General features: G+C 34.0%; 1 protein-coding gene across 1 annotated transcript in view; it reads left to right on the plus strand.

The window, feature by feature from the left end:
* Positions 1 to 13,127, plus strand: part of LOC136981326 (adenylate cyclase type 10-like) — a 31,765-nt gene continuing 18,638 nt past the window's right edge. Inside the window, exons 1-3 of the mRNA XM_067277646.1 lie at positions 1 to 103; positions 3,187 to 3,267; positions 9,735 to 9,929. Coding sequence (XP_067133747.1) covers positions 76 to 103; positions 3,187 to 3,267; positions 9,735 to 9,929 — 304 coding nt within the window. The 5' untranslated portion in view covers positions 1 to 75. The remainder of the gene's footprint in view (positions 104 to 3,186; positions 3,268 to 9,734; positions 9,930 to 13,127) is intronic.

The raw sequence follows: 13,127 nt of genomic DNA on the forward strand, positions 1-13,127 counted from the left end.
ATTTGTTCTTTCGCGTAGTTATTTTAAGACGTATAAATTGTTCTAAAAGTAAATTTTAAAACGAAGTAAGTTATTATGGAAAGTTGTTTTGAGATCAAAGAAGGTAAGAAACTGAAATTACCCGTTAAATTGTCATTTCGTGGTTTTGTGAGAAAGTTTAAATGTTCGATTCGTAATTTTTTCGTCTTGCCAATATTTTTATCGATTTTTCGGACGATTTACTTTTTAAATAATAAAATAAAACGTCTCCCGACGTGTTTCGTGACAATTATAACAATAATTTGTCGTACAATTTAAAAATCTTATCTGAGGGAGCCGAAAAGGAGGGGTTGTTAATTCCCTGTCAGAACAGCAAAGGATCTTTTCTGAGTGTGGGTGGTGGTGTCGGAACCACGGATATGAGGCACCTATACCAGAAAAACCCGTTTAAAACTAAGAAGGGTGCTTAAACCGGTCAACACTAAGTTCCTTCGATGAGTGTTAATGTTCATTCTAGAGTTCGTTTTGTCTTTCGGCAAGAAGAGTCAAGACAACTCTTGAAATTAGAGGTGCACGGGATAGAGAAGGGAAATCGTTGGCGACTGGGAGTGATAATGATTTTCTCTGGCCACTCAGGATCGTTGGATGATGCAGGTTTAGAAGTACTACCTGTTTGTTGATGTCCAAACTTTGTGCACACTTGTCTTTTTTAAAGTTTGGGGTTTTATAAACTTTTTCATTTCTAATTCTTCTTTAATTGGCTGTACTTCCCTTTCCTCGCTCCCCTATTGGTCTCTCACCTGTCTCGGGGTGGAAATCGAGACCGGTTCGGGTTGCGAGAAAGGTCTGCCCGGGATGGTTTATCTGACACCATCCCTCGACTCTGGCTGGGATTACCGACAGAATCAAGACACTTGCACTCATATTTTCATTTGTTATTTCCTTTTTGACGTTCTAGAATGTTAATACTTTTTTCCCTACGTCTTTTGTTTGTCAAACTTTCTCTTTTCCTGATTGAGTTCTCTTCTCATTCTTGCCATTATATATGAGTGATGGTGTCAAAGTCTGACCTCGCCTACTCGACGCATGTAAACTCGACACCTTGTGGAATCGTTTGTTTGTCTCCACTTCGCATTAATTATTTATTACAAATTTTTATAAAATTTTTTAGGTTCAAACTGAATCTCGCACCTCACACTTATCAGTTATTCGTCGAAAAATAATTGATAAGAAATAATTTGGAGTTCTACTTATGAATTATTTCGGTAGACTGTAAATTATTAGCAATTAATTATTTGAAATTATTTATAGGCAAATTATATAACTTCTTGTTTCTGTTAAATATCGGTTAGAAATCTGTAAATGTCATATGACTGTAAGAAATGCTGTTGTTGAAGAAAACACTTCAAATTATATTAACTCTTCAATATTCTGGATGTGTGTATTTAGCAGTAATAGCTAATTTATTTTCTTAAATTAAATAGCCTAGTTAGTGGCACTGAAAAGACTTATGAAAATTGATCAAAATTTTTTCTTTTTGCATAAAGGAGATTAGGAATTTCTCAACCGTTTGCGGTTCCGGTGGATGGTCTGTCCTTTTGCTCTGCCTGCCTCTGTGGCAGCCTGAAGGATGTGCCCACCGTTCTGATATATCTGTTGGAACGGTAGACATTTTGTCCTAATAAAAGAAATGTTAAAGATAAAACAAATGCCAAAAAGTAGAAGTAAATGTTAAATAGAAAATGAGTTCAATTCATGAAAATGCTTCATAAAATTAGAATTTCTTAAGATATTAAATTTGCAATATTTTATAAGAAAATTTTTCAATAGGTTCCTAAAGTATAAAAAAACTAAATATTTTTCATTTTTATACTTCAGGAAGCATCTACACCAGTGGTTCCCAACCTTTTCTAGGATGCAGAACACTTTTGTGAGCAATTTTCTTTAGCGGAACACTTACCTAAGTTAATATGAAATACATAAGCTTGTCATCAGTTATTTTATTAGAATTGAGCAGTTATAATTCAAAATCTCTACTCATATTATTAACGCCAATTCTAAGACAGGAAAAAATATACCTAAATAACTTTAATGGGAAACTTGTGCCTGATGTTTTTTACATATTTCATTCAGTTTTTATCATTGCCTTTATCTCATTCGAAACAGTAGTACGCTCCATAAGTACGAGTCGTACAATACATATATATTTAAGTTTATGACAATTTTATGATTTTAATTTTTTGATATTTGGTGGCTCGAATATGATTGTACACTTTCCGATTTGCGACTAAATCTGCGGAACACTTGGGAGATGCTTACGGAACACCAGTGTTCCGCGGAACACCGGTTGGGAACCACTGATCTACACATTGTTTTTATTCTAATAATGAATTTTGTTTCTCTGGGATCAAATAGTATTGGAACTTCTGATTTTTTTTAACATCTTTTAAAAATAAATGTCAATTATTTTTAAAATATTGATATTGTTGCAGTAAGATACATGAGGATGTCAAATGTTTTTCTGTACTATTTTTTAAATAATTTTTATCTATCATAAAAGTCTTTCATTTTTAAGCAAAATTTTGTTTGTTATTGATGCTTTCGCAGTCAGTTATTTTGATGACACACTACCATATAAACCCTCTAATAGACACAGTCTCCTATTAAAGTCTATCCTTTATTAATCATGAAAACAGAGTTAGATGAAAATCAAGACTAGATATGGAAAGCTTAGGGGCCAGAGACCCTGATTAACTATATATGAACTTTTAGTTTGGACTGGAAGCTGTGTGAATTTTTTTTAAATTAAATGCTGAGTAAGAATTGCAGCTTAGTATTGTGCCATTGTGAAAATAAATAATATAATTATAGTAATATATCCATGCCTTCAAAAACCAATACTGTACACAAAAATTAAAAATTCTCCCATTTTTAATTTTTACAAAATAAATAGTACTTTAAGTGTAGATTCTAAAGTTTATACAGAGCATAAGTTTATATTTAACTATAATATAATATATAATACATTTAACTATAAAGTTAAATTTATAAACTTGTTTTAGAAATAACATATATGATTTGTTTTATAAAATTTTTGAATACCATACTAAGTTTGTACTGCTATATTTCTATGCTATGTTATATTTTTGTATTTTACATATTTTTTAATTGCTTTATTATTAAGGTATTTGTTTTTTTTTTAACTAGAAAATTTGCCAGAATGTTTGAGGAGGGCTGTATTTTGGGTGAGAAGTACAAAAGACGAAGAAAATGAAAGACGATTAGAAGGTAAAGTATACTTTTTTATGGATTTAGTAAATATAATTATATGCAAGGCTGTTGAGAGGAGGGAGTTGGGGATTTTTTTCCCAAGCCTGGAGAAAACTTAGGCACCTGTAGTGGTTTCCCATATAAATTAATGTTATTTTTACTAGTAAAAAATAAAAGCTTTAAGACTATTTTTTATTAATAAAGAAACATTCTACATAAGAACATTCTAAAATAAGAAGCTTTAATATAATTACAGTAAAGCCGTGGTCACACAACTATGCGATTTCCAGCCGCACAGGCAACCGCAACTGCAACAAGCACGAGTCGCATGCGTCTTCTCGTGGTCACACATTGTTCGTTGACATTGCAACTCAGAAACACATGACCCTATAATAAACCAATAAAATTACAGTAGCTTGTTTTTGACTACTTCCGTGAGTTTACCGACATTTTACGTTCTACTCATAGTATCAGGTCAGTCCATAAGTCCATGCACATTTTTATGACCTTGAGAAAAATCTTGTTTTGCTGTTAAAAATGTCAGTCTAATGTTATACTTTTTACACTGAAGTGTTAAATTGTATCTCATTTATATAATACTGTTTGGAATTGGAAACATTTCAATTGTTTATTTTCCTTAAAATGGAAGTAACAGATGAATATAAAAGACATGTTTTATACTTTTTATTTTTAAGTGGTGAGAATGCTACAAATGCAGCCAAAAAAATAAATACTGTACATAATCAAATTGTAATTAGTGCAGGACTGCACAGAAGTGGTTTAAAAGATTTAGAAACAATGATTTTAGTGTGGAAGATAAGGCTTGTACTGGAAGACCCGTTGACTTTGATGATGATGCTCTCTCAGCACTAGTTGAAGCAGAACCATCTTTAACAGTTGACGAAATTGCAGAACATTTAAATTCATTCCATGGGACTGTTCATAGACACCTACAACAAATCGGAAAAGTTTCAAAGCTAAGAAAATGGATATCACATGAACTGTCAATAGCTAACCGACAACGTGTAAACATTTGCATGTCTCTTTTATCCTGTGGTGGTTCGTTGAGAAGGGCTTGTAAATCCGCGAATGCACGTTACAAGTATAAACACAGAGACTGATACACAATTAAAAGTCTTTTTATTTCCCTTCCGGAACAAGGTTCTTTTCCTTTTCTAATTTTACAAAGGATCCCAACTGGAACAACTTCACTGAGGAAGGGGGGCGCCACGTACCAAGAATCACACCCGCGCTCGTAACAAAAACTTTTTTTTTTTTTTTTACACCCGACTTAAAAATAAACTTATATCTACCTTAAAACTAAAAAGGAAAGGGGAAACAGATAGATTTAGGAAAGAACGAAAGTGGATAGAATTAGATGGAAGGTACCCGGGTCTACGATGATCGGTGTTTTCGCTGGAGTGTATTTTCGCAATGGCAGTCGCTTTCCTCTCTTTTTCTTGTTCGGCTGTCTGCCCTCGACATCTTTCGATTATCCTCGGTTTTGTGTCTATTTTCCCTTGGCCTCGACGGTCCTGTAGCCTCCTTTCGACTTTTTTCGTTCCTGGTCGATTGCTGGCTCACACTTCCGTCCTTCTTGAGGTCCAGTAGAAAAGTGTCCCTTGATCACCACTTAGCCTTCAGGGCGTCCTCGCCTTCTTTTGTTCTTACTTAGGAGGGGTAATCCTGCCCTCCAGCAATAACGATCAGGTTATTTAGACAAAGGAGAAAGGAACGGAAATAAGAGAATAGAATGAAGGAAGAAGGAAGATAGAAAATATATATATATATATGTATTTACAACTTATGAATTAAACAAAAATATACAAGAAAACAATATGGCTGACGGCCACAATCCCATATTGCTTTAGAACCTTTTCTTGATCGGCTGGTTACTAGAGACGAAAAATGGATCCTCTATAATAATGTGATGAGAAAAAGACAATGAATGGATCGCGACAAGCAGCCAAAACCGACTGCAAAAGGTGGGTTGCATCCAAAAAAAATTCTTTTATCTGTTTGGTGGGATATATCAGGTGTAATTCACTTTGAGCTGTTAGAACCTAATCAAACAATTACAGCTCAAATGTATTGTGAGCAATTAGAGCGTTTAAATGAAAAACTGAAAAAAAATCGACCATCATTAGTGAACAGGAAGCAGGTTCTCTTGCAACATGACAATGCCAGACCACATGCTGCAAAAATAACTGTACAGGAACTTGAAAGCTACAACTGGGAAATTTTACCTCATCCACCATATTCGCCAGATATTACTCCCAGTGATTATCATCTTTTTTGCAGTTTGCAGAATTTTTTAAAAGGAAAAACTTTTGAGGATGAGAACAATGTAAAAAAGGTTATTTCTGAATATTTTGATTCAAAACCAAAGTCATTTTACAAAGACGGGATTAAAAAGCTACCATCAAGATGGCAAGAAATTGTACAAAATAATGGTGAATACATTATAGATTGAAATAAAATTTAATTAAAATTTTTTGTTGTTTTTTTTTTTGTAGATAAAAATACGCATGAACTTATGGACTGACCTGATATTTATGGAATTTTAGCCACTTTTCATTTTATTAAAATGGTTAGCAGTTCCTTTTTTTGAATGACTAAAATTAAAAAAGGCAATTATGTTGATATAGCTGGCGAGAATACACAAAAAGATAAAATCTTTGATAAAATGAAGAATTAAAATCCCACAGGTATTCATGAGCCTGAATAAGCTTGATCAATCTTGATTCTATAAAAGTACTAGCTGACCCGGCAAACGTTGTTTTGCCATATAAATTATTTCTAGGTAATTTCTAGTGTAGACAAAAAATAACTAACTTATTGTAAGTGTGTAAGGATGTGGTATATGCGTGAAATAGGCATGGAGCGCTGTGAACGATGAGGGAATATAAAAATAACAAATGTCAAACATTATTATTTTTAAGTTATTATAATTTATTCCTTAAAATTATATATCATTAATTAATTACGACAGTAACACTAACAAACAATATCAATTTCTTAATGCTATAGCGTGAACAATATTTTTTGTTAGCCCATCTTTAGCTAACACAAACAAACTGGATGGAGGAAATATTGTGACACTGTCTCCAGAAAATTCCTCTTTGACTCAGAAATGAATAATCAGAAATTATTCATTTCTGAGGTGGTTTACCCACTTGAGAGCATGCCACGTATAATTGTCCATGTGAAAAACATGGCGTGCTCAAATCTAAGCCACAAATAGACATCTTTTGGCCTTGGGATTTGTTGATAGTCATTGCAAATGCCAATCTAATCGGAAACTGAATACAAAAAAGACAATAATTGATCAGTTATCGAGCGGGATGAAAAATGATTAAATTACTAAAATGGCTATTAAAAAATAGGGGTTGGTGATAAAAGGGTAAAAATTTAGGGTTGTATGTATTTTTTAATGCCACATTATAGAAAAATAAAAACAAAAAATTTTGTCCAAAAATTAAAAAAAAATGTTAAGGGTCAACAACCCTTATCACTTAGGGGTATGAAAAATAGATAGTAGCCGATTCTCAGACCTAATGAATATGCATATAAAATTTGGTAAAAATCGGTAAAGCCATTTCGGAGGAGCAAGGTAACTAACATTGTGACACGAGAATTTTATATATAAGATAAATCCTCTAACTATCCGCCATGAGGACGAACTATTTTCAATGTTGTCACACTTGGCACAAAGGCGTTTGCTGATTGGATGCGCGTTTGCAATCGGCGCAAGTAGAACAAACTTTTCTAGTTGCGGTTGTAGTCACGCCAGTTTTTGAGGGGGGATTACTAGTTAACGCTGTCGCGGTTGCAGTTGCCCACACAGCTGGAAATTGCATAGTGTGACTAGGGCTTAAGGCACAGCTTGATAAGCAAATATTCAAAAGTGAATATTTGCTTATTAAACTGTACTTAGAGAATCCCTCTTTGACTCAGATAAATGAATAATTTCTGATTATTCATTTCTGAGTCAAAGAGGAATTTTCTGGAGACAGTGTCACAATATTTCCTCATGTATTGTGCTTAGAGCTATTTTTTCGTATCAACTTTCTGTTAGTTATTGACTATTGTTTATCAATCTGGGCATCCAAGCTTCTAGTCTTCTATAGTTGGTTACTACAGAACTTAAAATAAATTTACCATCTTTTTAATAAACTTTCCAATCTGCTTTAGACCTATTCTGGTGAGATCACTAGGCTTAGACCAGGGACATCTTTATTTCATCACATTGAATTTTTGATAGGATTTTGTTTTATAAATTTTTTTATGGTTTGTTGTCTCCCAATAATTTAGTTCTAAGAACAAGAAATAAATCATGTCTCTCCATTTTTAATTATAGGCTTAACGTATCAAGAAGAACTCCTTTTGGAGATGTTCATAATCCATACCTTGTTAAACATTTTTTTATACCATGATATACAGTATTTTAAGCACCATTGTAAACATTTGGCTCATGGCATTGCAGTTAAAACCTTCTTTTTAATTTTTTTAATCATTTTAATCACTTTAATTACTTTTTTACATTTTGTATTTTATATTTCCTAATAATTTTAGTATTTAGTGCATTCTCAGCTTTTAGAATGCTATTTAATTTTATCTACTTCATATTTTATGTTCCTTTTATCAGATTTTTATATTTTGGAATGTTTTACCATCCTTTGTATTATGTGTTTTTTTTAAATTTCATTATGTCTATATTTTTACGTTGGAATCAACAATTGAAGTTATTGTTAAATATTATATGGCATCGTTACATACAATGCATTGTGTCATGATGATGATTATAAATATTTTTTCTGTTACATGATAAAAGGTTGGTGGTGCTGTTGACCCCTTGGTGATGGTGACTTTGTTTTACTGTCCCCTTTTTTCATCATTGGCCTTCCTTGAGTCAAGTCAGTGTAATCTTTGTTCCTTTGTCTTGCAAGTCTAACCAGTTTTCCTAATCTCCAAAAAGCAACATTCAGTCTAACATTTTATTTGTTCACTTATTAATTTTTATAATTGTTTTTATCTAGGGGATTTTTTTATATTGTTGTGTGTTATGTTTTCGGGCAGTAATCTCTAGTCTATATGGACTTTACTGTTTGTGTTCAAAAGTAAATAAATAAATTATAACTGCATTAGGGTCAATTTGAATAAATATTGGGGTGATGGATCAATGACAACTAGGAAGAAAAATTTCTCATTGTTGGATTTTGAGTAGCTATACAAAATAAGGTGTGTTTGTTGTATACAGTCATTTATATTTTTAATTTTTATAGTATGGTATAAAGTAAGAATACATTGAGAAGGGGACAATTTGCTGGTAGAAAAATGTTGTGGGCTATTTCCTTTATCCCATATGAATCTATGTCCATGTAACTGTGATTTATTACGTATGATAGAAATTTAATCTGTCATATACAGTATCTATCAAACCTACCATAGATTACAATAGCATATTAAATTAGTTCACAATAATCATAGTAAGTTAAATTAAGTAAGTGGATTTTGTAATTAGATTAATATTATAAAGCTAATTAAAAAGATATTAAAAATGGCAAACAATAACAAATTTATTTTAATCAGATAAGTTATGTTAGCTTTTATATCGATTTTGTTTTCGACACTGTTTCACATAAAAACACATAGTTGATTAAAAATTAACTTTATTCATTCTCGGATACAACTGACTGGGGTAACGACTGCACAAGGACTCTCTCAGACAAATGAAAAGTCTGTTGGAATTTCCACCTTTGACTTGACTCGCAGATCAAGTTACAACAGACAAGTTAAACATTAGCATTACATAATTTTTCATTTTTCACATTTGATATTGTATTTTGCTTTTGAATTCTATTTCAGTATGTTAATAAATTACCGTCATTAAATGTTAATAATTCACAAATTAAAAATTAATATTTTACTTTCTGCCATAAATTTAAAGTGGGTTTTTGTTCTGTCGGTTTTATTTTCCAATGTAATTACAATCAATTTTTGCATCTGCAACATTTCTTTGCAGGCACAAGATGGAGAAGGGATGATATCTAACAAATTTTTTTTATTTTATCAATGTAATTAAATATGAAACCTTAACTACAATTGTAGAAGTTACAAACTAATTATTATTAATGATATTTGTAATTGAAGTTAATTTAGTTATAGTAATTGTATAATTTAATGTGTTTTTTAAGAAATTAGATATAAATAACAGTGATCAACTAATTAATTAAATTTCTTTAAAATAAATAATGCTGTCAGAATTAAAATATGATGTCAGAAATCAATTTAATATAATTTTTAATACTGAAAAAATAACACACTTAATTCTTATAATATTGATTTTGAAAGAAATATGTTTTGTTGTATTTTATGAAAGTTTTGTTCTACAGTTTCTTTTTTTTTAATGATATTGATATTGTCTGGTACAAAAATTAAAAACTGGAATTATTAACAATAATAGCTTTCTTATAATATAGAAGCAATTAAAAGAAGAAGAATACTTAAAGATATAGATGAGTTAAAGTTGAAAGGATCATGGGAATTTACTCAAAAAGATAATCCTATTGCTTCATTTGTACCTGATATTGTCATTAAATATATTCAGCAGGAACGTTTCATAAAATTGCCATTCAGAACTAAATTTTATGGTATTGCTTTATTTGCTGATATATCAGGTATGGCTAATTTATCATTTTTTTAAAATTAATATTATTTCTAAAGTGATTTTTGATCATCATCAAATTTCAAATGATTATAGATTATAAATGATAACAGCATCTTCACCGCCTACATTAGTGTTACCACCCATCCAGTTTTCACCCGGACAGTCTGGGAATTGACTCACTGTCTGAGTGAAGTATTAATTTTGTCCGGGAATTTTGCAGAAATTGTGAAATTATGATGAAACAAAGTTCTTGCAAATATTATTATAAATTTACACCATTTGAACAATGAAAGACCTCACACTCACTGAAACTCATTTGCCGTTTTGCCATGATAATCTGTTTATGCTGACATGTGACACGACCTGGCTCTCGACCTTTTTTTATGTCTGTTTTTTTTTTTGCTTGTATGTAACTCCTACACAAGTCCCTAGTCCCTAACTGTAACTGATTTAGAACATGCACGTTATTCTTCTCATTGTAAAATGACATTGGGCATGTGTCAGGAACTTCTCTTTGAAAAACCCGACCTGCCATCTGGGTCAGCGATTTTTGTAAAGGTGGCAACACTAGCCTACATGTTGGGATCCAATGTACAAAGAACCTGGTAAAAATTAGCGAATTAAAGAATAGTTTGTAAATTAACAGGAAAGTGTTTGTTAATTCTTGTTTTGTTCGTGAAAAACAAAATCTATTGTAGTGCTACGCAACTATGTATTATTGTTATTATTATTATTATTAATTATTTTCTCGGTTTCCTTTTTGTATGTATCGGGTTTTCTTGGTTTGTACCGTGTCGCGTGGAATTTTCTTATGATGTCACCTTAGGATACGTGAGAAGCTTTCTGATTGGTCCAGAGTGGGACAATAAGTGAAGCGGACTTCCGGAGAGCGGGAAATATAAATTGAGGGACTCTCACGATTGAGGACACTTTTTGGCTGCTTTTGGATTCGTCGAGGAAGGTTGCCGAGGAAGGGTCAGCAAGGACGTCGGAGTTAGACCGGGAGAACAGGAGTCTAGAAAGGGCGACCACTTTCAGTCGGGAAGCACAATCCGTTTCCATCGTAGTGTAATTGAGAAGTATCAACGAGGGACGTACTTCTGGTGACGTAAATTACGTTCAGGTATCGGAAAGAACTATTAGTTTTGTGAATTAACGTAAAGAAAAGGAACGCTTGGAACTCGAGATCGTGTTGCATTTACTTAACATAATACCGTGATTCGTCGAAGGCTAATATATGCAATTATTGTATAGAAGGAAAATGTGTATGTATATATGTATATAGAGTATTGTAAATTTCGTTAGTTTTAAGTCGTGTATCGTGTAAACTTGAGGGTTAGGAAGCATCTCGCGGTTATTGTACTGTTAGAATAAATTACTGTTGTTTCGCCAAATTCGTGCACGTGTAATTGGTCATTACTTGAGTCCTTAACATACATCCTTATTACATCCGTGGACTTAGATCCATCGGATAATCAACATTGGCGTCCGCGACAGGATATTGATCGGGTTGTTTGTTGTAAAAGGACCGACCAAACGTGCATCTTGTATTAACCCCTCATCCTACTGCCGCTTATATCTGTAATTATAGCCATTGGAATTGTAAATTATATTATTGTAAAACCAAAAGGTTTCGGTAAACTATGGATGAACAAATTACCAGCGGATCTTCAGGGGCAGGGGAATTGGGCAATGTGCCTATTGTAACGGGATTTATGGGCATGATCCCATGTTTTTCGAACCTGCCCGGAGATATTTTAGATGTGAGTAGGTTTTTCCAAACCGTCGAGAACGTCGCGTCGTTGGCAAGCTGGGATGAGACTGTGAAGGTCACCGTAGTTCAAGCCCGCCTAAAAGGTGAGCCCTTGTCTTTATTTTTCGATTTAAGGGACCAGGGCGTCATGAGCTATGATGAAATAAGGAGGGCTCTTATAAAGTGCTTTGGTCGTAAAGAAAAAGAACAGGACCCGTTTGATCAGGTATTAAAGATCTCCCAGAGAAGAGGGGAGAGGGTTTGCGAATACGGGATTAGGATTAAGTCGTTGTTTTCACGAGCGGTGACGCGCAATTCTAATTTAGCGACGCTTCGCGACAATGCTGTTAAGGAATGCTTTATAAAAGGACTACTAGCGGAGATTAGGAGGCAGGTGATGCAGAGGCGGCCGGACACCTTGGATGAGGCGATAGTAAAGGCCGAAGAAGAAGAGGAAATCGAATCGGCCTGCAACAAACGAGGTGGGATAAGTGAGGTATGCGCAAATGTTGAGCATGAAAGGGGGTTGGAGAGAAGGGAAGTACAATTGGGTAAGCGTGTAGAGGAGTTGGAGACTCAAATAAGGAGTTTGACCGAGTCCATGGCATCTTTACTCGAGCACATGAAGGGGAACAATAACCGCGAGAGGTGGGGAAAAGAGCGCCGTTGTTACACGTGTGGTGAAATAGGCCATATTTCGAGAAAATGCAACAAGAGAAGAGGTTTAAACTAGTCAGAGGTCATTTGAAAGGTCAGGCGAATGACCGGTTAGTTAAATTAGAACTGACCAGAAAGATCCACTTGTCAGACCGGGGGTTACCGATTGTAAGAGGTGTAATCCTAGGACGTGAAATTGCTGGTCTAGTAGATACAGGTGCAGAAAGGACCGTAATTAAGAATGAATTGACTGAATATATCAGGCGTGAAAATAGGAATTGGGTGGTCCCAAACAATTCATGTATTAGTGGGATGTCGGGAGCACTCATAAACAGTGATGAGGCCGTAGCAATCGAGTGCTGTTTCCACGATGGGAAAAAGGTATGCACGACAACACCAAGTGTTGGGTTTCCTGAAAGGGCAGGTTACGAGATGATCATCGGGATGGACATTATTTGCCAGCACCCTGGGCTGTTGGTGGGGATCGAATCAGTGGTTAAGGCAGATAAGCAAGGTCGTGAAGGGAGATTTTGTATTAATATAAATAGTGAGGTAGGGGTGGCAGAGGTAGAAAGAGAGGTGTGGAGATTGGATCACCTAGATGAACCGGTTAAGAGGAAAATAATAAATATTTTGAGAAAGTATCCGGACGCTATTGCTAGCGAAATTGCCGAGTTATCTGGCACTAGCAGACATATGCACTCTGTTAGCCTGACGTCGGAACGTCCGGTCAACGTTAGACAGTACCGAATTCCGTACAGTTACTTACCTGGCCTTAAGAAGCAAGTTAGTGAGCTG

Source organism: Centruroides vittatus, unplaced genomic scaffold (assembly GCF_030686945.1).
Source record: "Centruroides vittatus isolate TY-2023 unplaced genomic scaffold, ASM3068694v2 contig_751, whole genome shotgun sequence".
In the NCBI taxonomy this organism is placed as follows: domain Eukaryota; kingdom Metazoa; phylum Arthropoda; class Arachnida; order Scorpiones; family Buthidae; genus Centruroides; species Centruroides vittatus.